Raw genomic sequence first — 18592 nt, 5'->3', positions numbered from 1 at the left:
CCACAAGATACCGAAAACTCAGCAACTTCTAATAACAGAAGTTGACTCTCTCCCAGTTCTGGAGACCGGAAGTCTGAAATCAAGGTGTCTCAGGGCCACGCTCCCTCTGTAGGCTCTAGGGGAGGATCCTTCCTGCCTTTCCCAGCTCCTGGGGGCTCTAGGCATCCCTGGGCTTGTGGCCACATCACTTCAGTCTCTGCCTCCGTTTCCACGTGGCAGAGTGAGCTCATCTCAAGATTTTTAACTTAGTTACATCTCCAAAGACCCTTTTTCTAAACAAGACAGAAGTACCATGGGTGAGGACTTCTGTTTGAGGGCTACCATTCAACCCACTGCTCTCAGTCACACAAAGCTTTTGAAGCATAATACCTGCTGTTGAGGCAGTTGCAAAAGTAGCCCCTAAGAAAGACAGCATGCCAAAGCACCTTCCCCATGGTGGAGTGGGGTGACGGGCCAGGCACCCTTAGGATGCCCATGCAGGAAGTGGAGGCTCAGCAGAATCCCACAGGTGTGTCTGGTCCTGGGATAGCATCAGTGTCTTCTCACAGGTAGCCAGGTGGCATCTGTCAGCTGACCACATCGTCTGCCCCAGTGGCACGGGCTGTCTTCCATGTCTCACTTCATAGAGCTCTTCTAGACTGAGGCCCAGGACGTGGTTCTCGGCACACAGCGTTAATGACATGCATGGCCCTCTAAGCGGTTCCCTCTCCCCCTTTGTGTTGTCAACCCCCGGTAACCCCCACTTGCTTCTGTTGCTCACTGCAGGTCTTAGGTAGTACAGAGAATGTTCAGGCTCGTAGGGTTCTGATGGCCAGACCACCCAACAAAAGAATGCCAAGAATACCTGAGACCGCGCGGCAGCTGCCTGTCTTCTGCCTCTTTCCTTTGTTTAATCCTCTTTAATTGCACATCCCTGTTCTCACCCACCTAAGGTCTCTAGGATGGAGGAAAGCAGGAGCGTTTCTTCCCACCCACAGTGCTGATTCTCCACATTCCCCAGTTCTTCCCCTGGAGATGTGTCCTGTGAGCTGATTGTTTGGAGCAACAGATATCTAGATATCTGTCTCTCTGCGCTTCCTGTAAACCCACAGAAGCACGCCAAGTGCTAGGAGCTGGGAACTGGAGTTCATTTATACACATAATTAATCAGCTTCTCCCTAGAACAGAACTCCATTTGCATTTTTTCGTCTTTTACTTCTCAGGGAAAGCCACTGAGTAAGACAAAGTTTGTGCACAGTCTTTAAAAGATGAAAAACTTTGTGAAGGCATCAGGCAGTTTTGAATCAGGTGATTAGGATCGTTCATTCCTGACGATACACTGGAGCTTTATCTGATGATAACGACACTGGCTAACATTTATCTGGGGCTTCCTCACCCATGTCATTTTCCAGGCATTGTTCTTCTTGTGAATTAATTCCATGAGGAACGTTAATCATTGCTCTTTGACAGATGACAAAATTGAGGCCCAAAGAGCGTGTATAATTGACGGATGTCCCATAATCTCTGACTGTGGTCATAGTCTTGTCTTGACTTTCATCTTCATAGGAGTCCCAAGCATTTTGAAGATCTCAGTATGCTGTGGTGGTGTAAAGCAGTCATCCAAAACTGTTTTTGATTCATTCTCCATCAATAAGAATGTTGAGCTGCATTCCAGTCTAGACACATTGATGTGCGTTTGTTTATCTACTCCACTGTTACAGCTGGTAGCTTAGAAAGAATTCACAGCAATAGAAATGCAAGAAGGATAAGCTAAAATAAAATAATTGGTCGGGTACAGTGGCTCACATCTCTAAGCACAGGGCTTTGAGAGGCTGAGGCAAGAGGATTACTTGAAGCAGAACTTCAAGACTAGCTTAGCTAACATAGGGAGACCCTGTCTCTACAAAACATAAAAAAATTTACCAGGCATGGTGACATGCACCTGTAGTCCCAGCTGTTCGGGAGGCTGAGGCTGGAGAATCGTTTGAGCCCAGGAGGTCAAGGCTGCTATGATTGTTTGACTCTGCTCCAGCCTGGGTCACAGAGCAAGATCCTATCTCAAAACAATAATAATAAAATAATCAGTTTAAGTTTTTAAAATTAATAGCACCAAAGTACTTTAAGAAAATTTTCTTTATACAGCGTGTTTTACAGAGCCATGTGTTTAAATGTGCTCCATTTTTTTAAAATATTGGCTTAAAATTTAAGCCAGCAATTTAAAAATCTTGTTTTAAATTCAGATTGTTTTGATACTCAGCTTTAATCACTATTTATATCCAGACAGAAGTTCATGATTGGCTAATTTTTTTTTTTTGAGATGGAGTCTGGCTCTGTCGCCCAGGCTGGAGTGCAGTGGCGCTATGTCGGCTCATTGCAACCTCCACTTCCTAGGTTCAAGCGATTCTCCTGCCTCTACCTCCCAAGTAACGGGGTTACAGGATGCACTGCCACGTGTGACTTGTCTCTTTTTAAAAAAAAATTAGAGCCTTTCTTTTATCTCATCCATCAGTTAGGATAAGGTTTAAATTGAAATTTAGCTAATAAATATAGTCCTCTGTGATACTAATCAGTGGTTGTTGCAAACTAATGAAATAGTGTGGCATTTTAGTATTTTTAACTAATGGATTCAAGTTCTGTAGAAGCTCTTTAGGTGGAGTACTTCTACACTGATTGTATTTTGTTTTTATGTGTGGAGGTATGTGTATGTATGTTCATGAGATCTGTCGTTTTCTTGTCTGGCTTTTGTCTGGTTTTGGGATCAGGGAAGTGCTGATGTAAAAGGAGTTGAGAGGTGTTCCCTCCAGTTTCCTGAAAAGTCTGTTTAGAATTGGCATTCTTTTTTTTCTTGGGAAGTTGGTAAATTTACCAGCGAGGCCATTTGATCCTAGATGTGGGAAGGAGGTTTTTAATTACAAATTCAATTCCTTTCATAGGCAGAAGGCTATTCAGGTTATTCGTGTTTTCTTGAGGCAGTTTTATATCTTTCAAAGAATTATCTCATTTCACCTAAATGGTCAAATGTGTTGCCATTAATCCTATAATAATTAAGTTTTTATCATTTTATCGATGTTAGGATCTGTAGTGATGTCCCCTCTTTCCCTGCTAATGTTAGTACATTTGGATCTTCTTTATTTTTTTGATCAGTTTAGCTAGGAGTCTACTAATTTAATTGCTCTTCTCAAACAACTCGCTTCTGATTTAGTTGGTTTTCTGTATTCTACTTTCTATTTCATTGATTTTCTCTCTCATGTTTATTATCTCCTTCCTTTTATTTGTTTTGGGTTTAATTTGCTCTTTTCCTTCACTTTCTTAAGGTAAAAGCTTAAATCATTGAACTTCTTTCTTTCAGATTTTCAGTGTGACAACTTAGATTGCTTATTTGAGACCTTATTATTTAATATATCACTCAATGCCATCAGTTTTCATCGAAGCAATGTTTTAGCCACATCCCAGAAATTTTGGTAGTTTTTAGTTCTCTACAAAATATTACCTAGTTTCCCTTTGTGATTTCATCTTTGATCCATGTCTTACATAGAAGTGTAACATCCAAATATTTGTGATTTTCCACATTCCTTTCTATTATTAATGTCTATTTTAATTCTGTCATCGTTAGATAAGGTATTCTGTATGACTTTAAGTATTTTATAATTTTTGAGAATAGTTTTATCACTTATAATAGGATCTTTCTTGTTGAATGCTCCATGTGCACTTAAAAATAATGTGGTTTCTGCTGTTGTTGGGAGAAGTATTACATGAACGTCAATTAGGTCAGGTTACTTGACAGTGGTTCTGAAGTCTGCTGTATCCTTACTTCTTTTCTGTCTACTTGTTCTATCAATTACTGATAGAGGAGTTTTAAACTTCCTTCTACGTTTGTGTTTCTCCATTCAGTTCTACTGGTTTTTGCTTTATGCATTCTGAAGCTCTGCTATTTGATGTTTACACATTTAGAATTATGTCTTATTTATGAACTGACCTATTTGTCATTATGAAATGTCCCTATTTATCCCTGATGATGGTCATTCATTGTTCTAAAGGCTTGTTTGTTATTAATGTAAGTAACCTGGCTCTCTTTTGAGCAATAGTTATGTGGTATGTAGTTTTCTATCCTTTTATCTTCAATCTATCTGTGTAGTTATATTTAAAGTAGGTTTCTGTAGACAGCATGTAGTTGGGTCTTTTGTTTTTCTTTTTTATTCTGATAGTGTCATCTTAGGTGTGTTTATAATACTTATAAAGCCATTACATAAGGTCATGATCTGTTAATTCCATCTGTCTCTATCATTTCTGTGTCTACTTCTCCTGATTGCTTCCCCCCACCACCCCTGGTTGTGGGTGGTATTTGCTTCTTTGCAGGCATGGTAATTTTTGATTGAATGTTAGACACTATGAATTCTACACCCAGTGGAGTGCTAGATTTTGCTTGATTTCATTTGCTTTATTTAACTTTGTCCTGGAACTACATTGTGATCTGTCCATGCCTTCCTTTTAAAAATCTCTAGAGGGTCAGGTGCTCCAGATATCTGTTACCTTATCCTGAATGACTTTAGGTGTTTGGAAAAAATGACTATGTTGATTCTTTTGTATAACAATTGACAAAGTAGGGACATTAAATCATGATATTATTAAAATAGGCATGATTATTTAAAATACAATTTTAGGCCAGGCGTGGTAGCTCATGCCTGTAATCCCAGTACTTTGAGAGGCCGAGGCAGGCGAATCACCTGAGGTCAGGAGTTTGAGACCAGCCTGGCCAACATGGTGAATCCCCATCTCTACTAAAAATACAAAAATTAGCTGGGCGCAGTGGCACATGCCTGTAGTCCCAGCTACTCTGGAGGCTGAGGCAGGAGAATCGCTTGAACCTGGGAGGCCGAGGTTGCAGTGAGCCAAGATCGGCTGTTGCACTCCAGCCTGGGCAAGAGAGCGAGACCCTGTCTCAAAAATAAAATAAAATTTTAGACAAACCGTCACACTTTGTGTGGATTTAGATGTTCCTGTTGTGCTAGTCAGCATAAGTTAAAGGTGGGAAGGACTCCTGGTATTTTTTATTCTTTCTGATAACTAGTCCTCTCATGATTGGCTCCATGATGACCTCCATGGACCTGTGCGGTCACTGTAGTTAATCCGTGTGGCTAATGACAGTGTGAGGATGCTCTTTTCATATGGCACGTTGCTGTTGATCAGCTGTGTTCAGCAGCTTTCTTTTGTCCCCTGATCCCTTGTCAAGTAGCGCCGCAGCCGTCCCTCAGCCACAGCCTTCTTCAGCATCTGGTGGAGGCCTTTGTGTAATTTCCTCTCCTTAGCAGGGTGAAGAATGATTGAAATGTTTTCTCTAGAATACAGTGTTTTTGCAGAAAACACCAAAAGCATAGTCCTTGTGTATTTACTGCTTTGGAAAAAAAGTATGGTTCAGCGAGGCCCTGCTGTGGGGCCTTCCCCGGTGCCCTGGCCAGATCCCAGGTCCAGTCACCTCCTGGGCCTGCTCGCTGCCCTTCTCCACGTTTCATAAAGAGGCCCAGCAGACAAAGCAGCAGTGCCTCCCAGTGCGCTTTTCTTCTGTTCCTTTGGGAAATGTATCGCTCAACTGCCAATAGCTTTTTTGATTTTTTGGTTTGTTTTATTTTGAGCAGGGATGTTTTGGAGCTGACAACTGCTTTTAAACAATCTGTCCTAGGTCAGAAATTCCTCAAAAGGAGCAGCCTGAGAGTGTGCTGCCACATAGCTGGAGGGACTGTCCCTGGAAGAAGGTCTTGTGGTGAAGGCCTTGCCCCTCACCGCAGTCCTTCCCTCCTCCTCCCCAGGGGCTGAGAAACTCATCATCCACCTGCGGAAACACGGCATCCCCTTTGCGCTGGCCACCAGCTCGGGGTCCGCGTCGTTCGAGATGAAGACGAGCCGCCACAAGGAGTTCTTCAGCTTGTTTTCCCACATTGTGCTGGGAGATGACCCCGAAGTGCCGCGTGGCAAGCCAGACCCCGACATCTTCCTAGCTTGTGCCAAGAGGTTCTCTCCCCCTCCTGCTATGGAGAAGGTAAGCGGGTGCCGGTGACACGGGCCGTGTTCCACGACTATGTTCCACCAAATAATATCCACGTAGTGTTTGCTAAATGTGAAAAGTTGTGGTTTGTGCTGTTGAAGGCCACTTTGCAGTGCTCCCTAGAACTTGGGTATGTGGGAAGGGAGATGGTCTGGTTGGAAGATTTTGTGAGGAATCGTGGCCGCACCTAAGTCACCAGGCCAGGGAGACTCAGCCAGAATCCACTGGGTCTCAGGGACAGTCTGAGAAGCTTACAGTGCCAGAACAAGGCCTATTCAGACATTTTCCAGGGAAGCGGCGGTTTTAATGTGGGGCTTAAAACAGTCTTACTGTCTAGGTGCAGGCTTTAAGGTGAGTATTCACTGCAGTTCAGATATAAATCACTAAAACTCAGTTCCCCTCCCCAACTGCTTATAGAGTGCTCGTTGGTTGCTGCAGAGTTTTTGCTTGTGTAGCGACGTTGGGTTTTTATCGCCAAGTTTTTGGACTTCCATCCATTTCTCCATTGGAAAGTGGCAGCTGGTGGGTTTGTATGCCGTGGCACCCCCTGTCCTGCACCGTGGCTGCTTGACCATGCAGGGTATGCAGTGGAGACGGCCCCTGGCTCCCTCTTCTTGTTATATAAGGCTCCTCCTCAGGTGACCTGGGCAGAGCGTTTAGAGAGCTGACCGCTCATGGTGGCTGGGCCTGGCTCCAGATTCCTCTGACTGCTCTGTGACTGCCAAGATGGAGTCCTTGGCCTGAACGATCTGCAGATACAGATTCCAGAATCACAGCAAGTCACCCTTGAAATGGGGGCTCCCGCTGGCGATGTAAGTGTAAGCAGCTGGGGAGGGCATCCGTCAGGGAGTCCCTGCAAATGCCTGCTTTCCCTGGGTTCCCGCATGTGAGGACTTTGTGGTTTGTGGGGAAGAGCCTTTCAGGGAGAGGTCTTTTTCAGGCCTCACCTCTCATCACTAACCAGTGACACCGATCACGAGCTCAGGGAAATTACTCAGAAACCTCCTTCCCAACAAAGCTGAGCTACCGGAGTAGTCTTGAAAGACCTGTTTGTTGTTGTTGTTGTTGTTGTTGTTTTGTTTTGTTTTGTTTTTTGCCCAGGGTGCAACTTACTACCTTGAGCCTATAGAGGCAGCCGGAACTTGTGCCTCAGTATACAGGCCTCTGATTCTCTGAAGCTAAGTGGGCATCCAGCAATTCAGTTCAGTTCTGACACTGACTCCTACGGTTAGCCCGGACCCCGAAGGTTAAGGCCCCAGTCCCACAAGATGCCCATCGCGCGTTCCAGGGGCCACCTGTACTTCTGATTGGCTACAAATTGGGGGTTCCTGCAATCCTCTCTTCAGGTCTAATAATCCCCTAACATGACTGACAGAGCTCAGGAAAACACTTTCATACACTTGCTGCTTTGTTATGAACTGTAAAACTCAGGGACAGCCAAATGGAAGCAAGGCATTGGCCAATGTACGGGGGGTGGTTGCAGTGCTCCCCTGCCCTCTCTGGGCACCTGACCTTCCCGGCACCTCCATGTGCTCACCAAACTCAAAGCTCCCCAGGCCCCTTATGTAGAGGTTTTTATGGAGCTTTCTTACGTAGGTGTGAGTGATGACATCACTGACGATTGCTCATTGAACTCAATCCGGGCCAAGGTGCCCTCCCTGGAGATGAGGGGGAGGGCTGAAAGTTCCAGTCTTGTTTGTTTGTTTGTTTGTTTTGAGATGGAGTCTCGTTCTGTCGCCCAGGCTGGAGTGCAGTGGCATAATCTCGGCTCACTGCAACCTCCACCTCCCGGGTTCAAGCGATTCTCCTGCCTCACCCTCCTGAGTACCTGGGATTACAGGTGTGTGCCATCACGCCTGGCTAATTTTTGTATTTTTAGTAGAGACAGGGTCTCATCATGTTGGCCAGGCTGGTCTTGAACTCCTGACCTCGTGATCCACCCACCTCAGCCTCCCAAAGTGCTGGGATTACAGGCGTGAGCCACCGTGCCCAGACCCAGTCTTCTAATCACATATTTGGTCTTTCTGATGTCCAGACCCTGTCCTAAAGCTGTCCTGGGTCCACTAGAGGCACCTCATTAGGTTGAAAATGGCTTATTAATGACTCAGAAATTCCAAGTGTTTTAGGAGCTCTATGTCATGAACTGGGGACAAAAACCAGGTGTGTAGTTTTTATGATGCCATAGCAATAAACAGTCATTGAAAGACAGTGGGGCATTCTTATCAACACACATACCTGGGCTGATTGAAATCTCATTCTTGATTTAAGTCTCATTACTGAATTCAACTTGACTGCAATTGCTTGACGTGGGACTTGCCTGAGACCTCCCAGCTAGTAAGTCAGAGAGTCAAGGCTGAGCCTCCAGGTGCGGCTGGAACAGGTCCCAGTGGGAACATGTATCTGCTTCTTATGTCTGGACATGTGTATGTCTGCATGTTTGGCATCCTGTTACAAATTCCTCTGCAACATGTTCATTTTTCCTCAGAATTTCCCCCTTGTGGAAGAATTATTCCATAGCTTCAGGCTATAAAGCCTTCTTCCCAGAAACACCATTTTTGTTGTTGTTTAACCTGAGTTATTGTTCACTAGAAAAGTGAAGGTGCTGCACTCCATACACCATGTCCCAGAATCGATCAGAATATGTTGGCACTTGCATTCAGTTCTGTATTTACAAACTGATAAAGATAAGGTAAAATATTTGCCGTGTTAACATGAGCTGTTCCTGTAGCTAAGGCAATTAAACGGAATTTCAAGTACAGGCAGTCCTTGTTTTGCAAGGCACTCTGTTAATGGAAACATGGTGTTTCATGTGGGGTTTTTTGGTTTTGGTTTGTTTTTCAGGTAGGGTCCCCTTTGTTGTCCAGGCCATAGGCAGTGGCAGCACAATCGTAGCTCACTGCAGCTTCCATTTCCTGGGCTTCAGCAATCCTTCTGCCTCTGCCCCCCAAGTAGCTGGGACCACAGGCACACACCACCATGCACAGCCGGGCGTGGCAGCTCACACCTATAATCCCAGCACTTTGGGATGCTGAGGCAGGAGGATGCTTGAGCCCGGTAGCTTGAGACCAGCCAGGTCAACATAGCCAGACCCTGTCTCCACAAAAAGTTAGCCATGTTTTAAAATGTATATGGAAGCAAAGTGCATGTGGAAACCACATGCTGCCATTGCATGGGACCAGTTATGGTGAAACCCACAAAGCAAGGGCCCTCATGAGGAGGAATTTCTCTCACAAGGTACCCTGCAAAGAGGCCCATGGAATGAATTGTGTTTTAACATCTTGGTGTTCTCATTGACAATGTTTGTTTTAGACTTGTCAAAGAAAAATGAGCAGTTGCATTTTTTAAGTCATTTAGCTTTTAGAAAGTTCTAAACATTTTCCTTATTATTAATCTACATTTACTTACAGATGTATTTCTCTTGCAGAAATGAAATGTTTCCTCTCATGCTTCTTACTTAGAGACAGTGACACATTGTGGGTCTTCCTCCTGTGATGTGCATATTGTAATACTAAAGGAAGATTTTCCCAAGCTTCTGTCAGGGAAGCAGCCCTGGTTTTGTACTTGGCATTTGTGTCAGGAATACAGGAGGCAGTGGCCAGGGGGCGTGTGGACGATCTTGGAGCTCTTCAGTCAGGTCCTGCTGCTTCCTCTTGCCCGCAGTGTGGGTGTGAGCTCACAGGGGCAGCATGCCTCCAGAGTTCAAGGGCATTCCATTAAATCAGCAGTCACTGAAGAGACTTCTGAATCTCTTAGGGAATTGCCTTAGGGAATTTATCATGCCATAGGTGTCACCAGGTTAATTAAGCATAGTAGTAGTAGTAGTCATAGGAAAGTAGTCAAAAACAAGTAGGATCAAAGGGTTATTAATTAAGTTAAATATTAATTCCCATCTTACTAGGAGAAAGTGTCCAACAGAGCTGACATTAAAGAATCAAGTTTTCACTGAGAATATTTTCTAAGTTATTCATGTATCATTATTTTGTTCTAAAAAATATAAAGCAAACATAAGGCCACCTTCAGAAGCCCCCCAGAACCCACCTTCAGGATAATGAGCACCCATTGAGTGAAAGCACCCGCCCACTGTGTGCCAGGCAGGGTGCGACATCTGCCAACACATCCCCTGAAGGCCAGAGACCCAGTGGGTAGAGGGCCTCCATGTGCCGAATGCCAGGTCCTGAGACTTGCGAGTGTGAGCACACTCATTGGCTGGCGGGGACTTGAGAGACCAAGCTGGGAGGCACCCCAGGGCTGTCTGTTCCCAGCCACAAAAATGCCATCGTTGTTGTGAAACAAAAATGGCGGTATTGCTTACATATCACTTCTAGGGTTGATATTTATTACAAGTAAAACCAGAAATCGGAAATCAGTTTTTTGTTTTGTTTTGTTTTGTTTTTGAGACACAGTCTTGCTCTGTTGCCCAGGCTGGCGTGCAGTGGCACGATCTCGGCTTACTGCAACCTCTGCCTTCTGGGTTCAAGTGATTCTCCTGTCTCAGCCTCCCAAGTAGCTGGGATTACAGGCACATGCCATCACACCCGGCTAATTTTTTTTATTTTTAGTAGAGATGGGGTTTCACCACGTTGGCCAGGCTGGTCTTGAATTCCTGACTTCAGGTGATCTGCCCACCTTGGCCTCCCAAAGTGCTGGGATTACAGGAGTGAGCCACCATTCCCAGCTGGAAATCAATTTTTTACAGCCTAGCCATCACTACTTTGCATGTTTTAGTTTTCTTGTACTTGTTAGTGTTGTTTTAGGAGCTGAATTTCAGGTTTTAAAAAAATTATTTTTGTTTTTGTTTTTCTGTTCTGTTTTCAAGAAAGTTATACATGTAGGCCGGGCACAGTGGCTCACGCTTGTAATCCCAGCACTTTGGGAGGCCGAGGCGGGTGGATCACGAGGTCAGGAGATCGAGACCACGGTGAAACCCCGTCTCTACTAAAAATACAAAAAAATTAGCCGGGCGTGGTGGCGGGCGCCTGTAGTCCCAGCTACTCGGAGAGGCTGAGGCAGGAGAATGACGTGAACCCGGGAGGCGGAGCTTGCAGTGAGCCGAGATTGCGCCACTGCACTCCAGCCTGGGCGACAGAGCGAGACTCCGTCTCAAAAAAAAAAAAAAAAAAGAAAGTTATACGTTAAACTGCATAAATAGATAGACTCATTTTACCAGCCTAAGTTTTGTGTATATTCGGTATCTGTCTTTTTTTGTTTAATACCAGGGTTGAAGTTGTAAGATAATATTCACAATTAGTAAACAAGGGACGTGGTAGATTCTACTCTTTTTCCTGGAAACCTGCGTATTTCTTAATGAATAAGGGCTAAGTCCACATAAATAGGTAGACTGGGCTCATTTCAACCAACCTTTAGACATTTCTACTCACAGCCCAAACTATTATGCTATCACCTTGTTAAGAATACAGTCTTACAGGTGGTGGTTCATGCCTGTAATCCCAGCACTTTGGGAGTCCAAGGTGGGAGGATCACTTGAGCTCAGGAGTTCAAGACTAGCCTGGGAAACATAACAAAACCCTATCTCTACAAAATATAATAATGATGATGATGATAAACTTGCCAGGTGTGGTGGCGCCTGCCTGTAGTCTCAGCTACTTAGGAGGCTTAGGTGGGAGAATCACCTGAGCCTAGGAGGTGGAAGTTTCAGTGAGCTGAGATCATGCCACTGCCCTCCAGCCTGGGTGACAGAGCAAGACTCTGTCTCAAAGGAAAAAAAAAAAATAGAGAGTACATTCTGGGTGGTGGCTTAGGGATACAGGTGTTTTGTGAAATTCTTTCAACTCTGCTGTACGCTGGACCATCTCTACAGTGCAATGTTGAGGGAGGCAGCTCTGCCTAGTGTGACAGTCAGACCAAAAGTTCACTCAGGCACAAATTAGAGCATCATGGGGAACTGGGGATGGCACAGGGCCTGAGATAAATGCTCAGCGTTTTTACAGAGAAGAACAGAGGGTGGGATTAGTGCTGAACAGAACAAGTCCAACAGGAGTGCAGCCAACACAGAATCAATCGTGAGGACTTTGGAAACCAAGCAGAAAAGTTTACACATGGTGCAATAGGCATTTGAGCTCACTGGAAATTCTTACAAGGACACATTGGCCATGTCTGTGTTTTAGAGCTCAGTGGAGTACTGGGTGACAGATTAGAAATAGGCAGTAAGAGAGGAGGAAGTGCCAGGTGTGATTCCAATGTGATTTCCTTCAGGGAGCTTATAGTTCAATTAGAAAAAAATGAGTAATGTCAAAAGTTATAGGAGGCTTAGGAGAAAGTGAAATTAAGAAAACTGTCTCTGGGCATATATTCATATCAACTTGTACCAAATTTGAAGAACTTTTTGCATCTCTGTGACTCTTTCCTAGATTTAAAAAAACTGAAAAAAAGATGTAGCTAGTTAAAAATATATGTATTTTTCTAATACCTGTAACTGCATGTGAAATTTATACAAAGTTTCATCTTAACTTATCCTTATCGTATATTGCATATGTCCCAAAAGAATGCAGACAGGAGCAGGCAGGCTGTCAGTGTGAGCTGACCTCTGTAACTGGAACTTCTTTTCCTCCGAGAATAATAGAGAACAAATAGCTGTATACTACTTATGTCCAATTTAAAGTTAGTATTTGGGCCAGGCGTGGTGGCTCACGCCTGTAATCCCAGCACTTTGGGAGGCCAAGGTGGGTGGATTACTTGAGGTCAGGAGTTTGAGACCTGCCTGGCCAACATAGTGAAACCTCATCTGTACTAAAAATACAAAAATCAGCTAGGCATGGTGGTGCATGCCTGTAATCCCAGCTACTTGGGAGGCTGAGGCAGGAGAATCGCCTGAACCCGGGAGGCAGAGGTACAGTGAGCTGAGACTGTGCCACTGCACTCCAGCCTGGGTGACAGAGCAAGACTCCTTCTCAAAAAAAAAAAAAACAAAAGTTAATATTTGGTGACCAGCTGAGCTTTGCTGGGCCTCTGGTTTTGGGGAGATTAGATGTTCTTGAATCAGCTTCTTACCCTGCAACACTGAGTTAAGGGCACAGCCACACTGGAGCTGCTCCAGAGGGTGAGGACCGTCACCTGCCATTGTTTGCCACCCTCTGTGGGCCTCAGGACCCCACAGCCTGGGTCCTCATTGCTCCAGCCTCAAGGCCACCTCCTCCTGTCACCCATCATCACTGAACAAAATAGGCATGCCTCTGCTCACTTGTCCTTGGTATTATTTCATTTCCCTTTCTCCCTTCTTTCATTATTTAAAAAACCGTAATAACAAGGACCTTCACGGATACTGTCCTTACACTTCTTTTCTTTCATTGAACTTGCCTTTGGGCTTGGTGTCCCTCCTGAGTTTCCTGGCATGAGGGCACTTGCTTAAACCAAATTGCACTGTCAGAGGAAATGTGTTTCCTCTACCCTCTTAGGTGCAGTGATTGGGGGCCTGTAAATCAAACTAACAAAAGACAGACTATCAAGAGTAAAGATAGATTTGTATTTACATACAACCAAGGGGTTCACAGAAAAATGTGACTTAAGGAGGCAGTTAGAATTTCGGATTTGTATGTCATCTTAACATTGATGGGAGAATGGCAGAAGGACACACAGAAGAATAAACGACTTTTAGGAAAACTAAGTGGGCTGTTAGGAGACTAGATGGTGGATAAGATAGTTTTATAACAACATCTTTTGGGGCGATTTCTCATCTAGGTGCGACAGGTGCTGACTTCTTATCTTTGGTGATAAGACTCACACTTCCCTGGTTGTGAAACTCCTGAGCATTGGATGTACGAGGGCTGAGGGCTGAATTCTTCTGGAAGGCTTTCCTTAGAAAGGGAAGGGAGTGCGGAAGCCGTCTGTTCCTGTACTTGATGCTTACTGTCTTCAACTCTAATAACCCTCATGCCACTGTGGCATGTTCCGCAGTCCATGGAGGCCCCATCTGCTTCTCCCCAACACCCCATCGTTACTCCCCTGCCCCCTTCTCTGAATGCCCAGTACCCAGCACCAACAAGAGGCCCTCTGCCTGCCAAGCGCACATGGCATCCTTGTTTCTAAACGACCCTGAGGTGCCCAGCCCCTGGTTCTCAGGTCCTGCCTTTATCCAGCCCGAGCAGCCTTACGTCCATGTCCAGAACACTAGCCTTGGGGCATCTTGCTCTCCCAGATGACCTCGGTGTCCCTCAGTCTTGTTCCCACGTTAGCTGCCAGGTGCCACAATCCCTGTTTCTGACTGCATCCTCGCCTCCTCACCTCACTTCGGGGGGCATTTCATCCTGGCATCTGCTGCTCCTGACTGCTGAAACCACAGACATCCATTTCCCATGCTCTCTGCAACGTCTCCCTCTGCTGGCTGCACCATGCCCTTCTGCCCTCATCCACTGCTCCCACTGTTTCTCTCTGCACTTCCTCTTACCCAGGAACTCGGTTCAGCAATCCCCAAAAGTCAGCATCTGTGTGTGTGCAGGTGTTGTTTTGGTGTTCATCTCACTCTGTCCCATCCCCCTGGGTGATCTTATCTGCTACTTGTCGTCACTGTGCCTGACTCAAATCTTGGTTTCTGGACACGTGTAGAGTCCTGGGCCCAGTGGTCTGGAAAGGGGCCTTGGGAAAATCTTATGTAAAAGTTCAGCCAGGCCACACTTACTAGGAGTCTCAATAGAGGTTCTCCCACCTTAAATCTACTCTTGGGGACCCTGCTGCTTGTCTGAACCCCAGGCTCATGAATCTGCACTGCCTGGAAGTCATGAGCACCTCTGAAAACACGGCCAACACTCCATTTTCCCACATTTTCCTTCAGCCTGCTCCTGTCACTTCAGGCACCCTAGAGTCCCTCAGCCAACCTTGAAGCTTCTCATTGCACGAGGATTTTCTCTCCTCACATGCCGTCTGCAGCCAGCAACCTCCTTTATCCATCCACTTCTTAGGCCTTCTCTTCTGAAAACCTCCCTTGTCCTCATTTGTACATTTCTTCCCTTCCTGAATTGAGGCTGTAGGTAGCAGCTGCTGTGTTGACTTCAAGGTCTCATTCCCAGCCTGAGAACATAGACTCCTCCCCTGTCCCCACACCCAAATCAGAGGCTATCAACGCACGATATACAGAAGCAGAAGCCAATAGACACAGAATCCAGTCACTGATTCTGTAGGTAAAGAAACAGATTCACATCAAGGGACTCAATTCCCCTCTATAAGCTTTTATTGAACCTTTCGTGTATGTGCCATTTTATCGGATTGCAAGATGCCAGGAATACCGAGTGATTTAGGAGCACACACTGTCATTTAGTTTTAATAATAGCCGATGTCATTTCTTATTAGAATTTAGTAGTTATTTCTTGCTCTTTGATTTTCAGTTCTTATAAACTCTTGGCAAAGAAACCCTACATTCCCAGCTATAGTGTGGCCTTCTATATTAGTCTGTTTTCACGCTTCTAATAAAGACATACCCAAAACTGGGTAATTTATAAAGGAAAGAGGTTTAATGGACTCACAATTCCACATGACTGGGGAGGCCTCACAATCATGGCGGAAGGCAAGGAGCAGCAAGTCATGTCTTACATGGATGGCAGCGGGCAAAAAGAGAGCTTATGCAGGGAATCTCTCCCTTACAAAACCATCACATCTCATGAGACTTACTCACTATCATGAGAACAGCATGAGAAAGACCTGCCCCCCCTGATTCAATTACCTTCCACCGAGTCCCTCCCACAGCATGTGGGAATTGTGGGAGCTACAATTCAAGATGAGATTTCGGTAGGGACACAGCCAAACCATATCACCTTCTTTTTCTTTTCCTGTAGTGTTCCCCACAAATAGAGAAGGCATTCGTCTTCTGTATTGTTATTTCACAAACCCTGACTGACACCTATTCTCGTGATCCTTGTCTCCATCTCCTGCCACTACAGCTGCAGCGATGTCAATGGGGAGGCTGTCTTTTTCACCTTCAGGCTCTCCCTCTCCCCTTGGGTACATCATCAGCTTTGATAGGAGGTGGAGCTGTGCTTTGGCCAGGTCACAGCTCAGTGAGTGTTCTGGCTTCTTGGCAGACCCATAGCCACCTGCGTTCCTCCAGACTGGTTTCCAGGGCTTACAGTCAGCGGCAGAATCTGTCGTCCTTTGATGGAGAGCTTCTCGTCATTCTTGGGAAACTTGGGGCACTGCGGTGTTGATTTCAAGTTCACAGCCCTGCAGAGACCTCGACACAGGTTGCATGCACACGGGCTCCTGTACTGTTCTGCAGAATTACGCCAGAGCTGAGCCATTCCTGGGGCATGAGGGTCTCTGGAAAAACACAAATTAGAGGCATGAGGCCCTTCTGCACTCTGTCAAATGCAGAGAAGTGAAGAAATAATTTCACTAAATGCTAGAGAAAAACAGCAAATCTCAGAACAGAATGAACTTCTGTCCTCTCATAATTACTCTTCATATGTCTTGCCTTCAGATATCTTCTTTATGCTTGACCAGAGAAATTCCAGGGTGGCACTGTGCCCTGTGCTTTGTGTGGAGAAAATACTGATGGATGAACCCCTGGTCCACTATTTCCCTTTTAAAGGCAGATACTTGTATAACAATGGAAAATGTAACAAGGCTTCATTTAATCAGCACTGTGTGTGTGTGCGCGCATGCATGTGCGCACGCGTGTGTGTGTTTGTGTGTGTGTGATTAATATGTGTTATGGAAAAAGCTCGCGTCTCTGGAAATACTTTCCAGCAAAAAACATCTAATAGCTTAATCTTTATAGCAGTGCTGGTTTTGGCCCTTTAACTTCCCCGAAGTTGTAAACCAAAAAGTTGCAGTCTCCATATATGTTTTATTGCATCCTCTAAAACAGGAGTCCCCAATCCACTGGCCACGGACCAGTACTCCATGGCCCGTTAGGAAGCAGGGCGCACAGCAGAAAGTGAACGGTGAGTGAGCCAGCATTACCAGCTGAGCTCCGCCTCCTGTCTGATCAGAGGCCGCATTAGATTCTCACAGGAGCCTGAACCCTAGTGTGAACTGTACATGCAGGGGATCTGAGTTGTGTGCTCCGTTTGAGAATCTAATGCCTGATGATCTGAGGTGGAACAGTTTCATCCCAAAACCAGCCCCTTTCACCCCCCACTGATCTAGGAAAAATTGTCGTCTATGAAACCAGTTCCTGATGCCAAAATGCTGGGGACCACTGCTCTAAAACATGTATTTTTTTATTTCTGGACTGTCACTCAAATGCCTCAAAAAATCCATGCCTCGTAGTTCCTTGAAACACTTTTTAAAAGAACTAGTAGCCACTATCAGTACTAATGCCACTACCCTACTCGGGGCATTTCATTAGGTTGGCTGGTGACCAGCTGTGCATTTTTCTTAATGATACTGTGTTCACTGAGTCTTTTTGATAGCGAGGTTTCAGACAACTAGCCAGTAAAAATATAGTCTAGTCACTATTCCCCCATACACTAGTGCATCAAGTTCATTGGTCCTGCATTACCAGTTGTCTTTTACAATTGTGTCAATTTTCAAAATATCTTTTAGCTTTTAACTAGTAATTATTACTAATAATTATTGGATGTTTTGGGCTAAAACCTTGCTAAATGTTTAGTATCTCATTTAATGTAGTACCACAGATTATTGGCAAATTTGGGCATTGTTTCTCTTCACTGCGATTGGAGGAGAATGGTATATTGAATAGGGAGAACATGTGACCCATAAGTAGCACTAGTGCTGTTTGTATGTATGGCTCCCCACCTTGCATTGCATAACATTGCTGTAGTTGAGGAATCCACTTTTTAAAAGTGTTTGGCCTGGGCTAATTTGCAATAAAGCCTGTGAACTCTCCCACCCCTGGACATGGTGTACCTTCCTTGTACCTTCCTCACCCGATCTGGCCTCCACAATGCTTGTGTACACATTCTTGGACTTGCCCTCACCCAAACTAGAATAGTGAGAATAACCAGTGAATTCAGCCTCGTTATGTTTGGGGATTTATGCGAGGATCAAGGTGGCATTTCAGATTGTTGTGAAACAGATGAATCAGTCAGGAAATCATACCGGGGCAGCTGTCTTGCCAGTGGAGAGGGGGACATAAACCCCAAGGCTCTGGCTTACTTCCAACACTAAGGTGAATCCTACTCCAATCAGATATTAACATGGAAAACTCGAACCAAGTCTCCTTCTGGTGATAGGACCTAAGCGAGCTGCGCTAACTCTCCCCTTAAGAACAATGAGAAAAACTGGGCAAAAACTCGAAAGCATCTTTTTGAAGGGATCTGATTACCCAGCAGGTAGGGAACAGTGGGACCCTTTACCCCTAGAGCTGTCCCCAGAAGAAGTGGCTAATGAGAATGAGAAGCCCGAGGTTTTTTTTGTTTTTTGTTTGTTTGTTTTTGTGTGTTTGGGGGCAGGGGGGCTGAGATGGGAGAATCACTTGAACCCAGGAGGCGGAGGTTGCAGTGAGCTGAGATCACATCTCTTATATAGAACCTAGTTTGAAAAGGAAGGGATATTTTAAGTCTTTTAAGATAATGTTAACTATTTTTCTTTCTTTAGCTCTATTTCTGTGTGTAGCTGTTTTACTACACCAGAATTCAGCAAATGATAGTTTCTTAAGAGTTA

General features: G+C 45.0%; 1 protein-coding gene across 1 annotated transcript in view; it reads left to right on the top strand.

Annotated features, from left to right (window-relative positions):
• The window catches only part of PUDP (pseudouridine 5'-phosphatase), an 88878-nt gene that overhangs the window by 57575 nt on the left and 12711 nt on the right, over window positions 1-18592 (top strand). Inside the window, exon 3 of the mRNA XM_030806571.1 lies at window positions 5784-6013. Coding sequence (XP_030662431.1) covers window positions 5784-6013 — 230 coding nt within the window. The remainder of the gene's footprint in view (window positions 1-5783; window positions 6014-18592) is intronic.

The sequence above is a fragment of the Nomascus leucogenys genome, chromosome X, assembly GCF_006542625.1.
Source record: "Nomascus leucogenys isolate Asia chromosome X, Asia_NLE_v1, whole genome shotgun sequence".
NCBI lineage: Eukaryota > Metazoa > Chordata > Mammalia > Primates > Hylobatidae > Nomascus > Nomascus leucogenys.
This window is presented reverse-complemented; position numbering and strand designations above follow the sequence as displayed.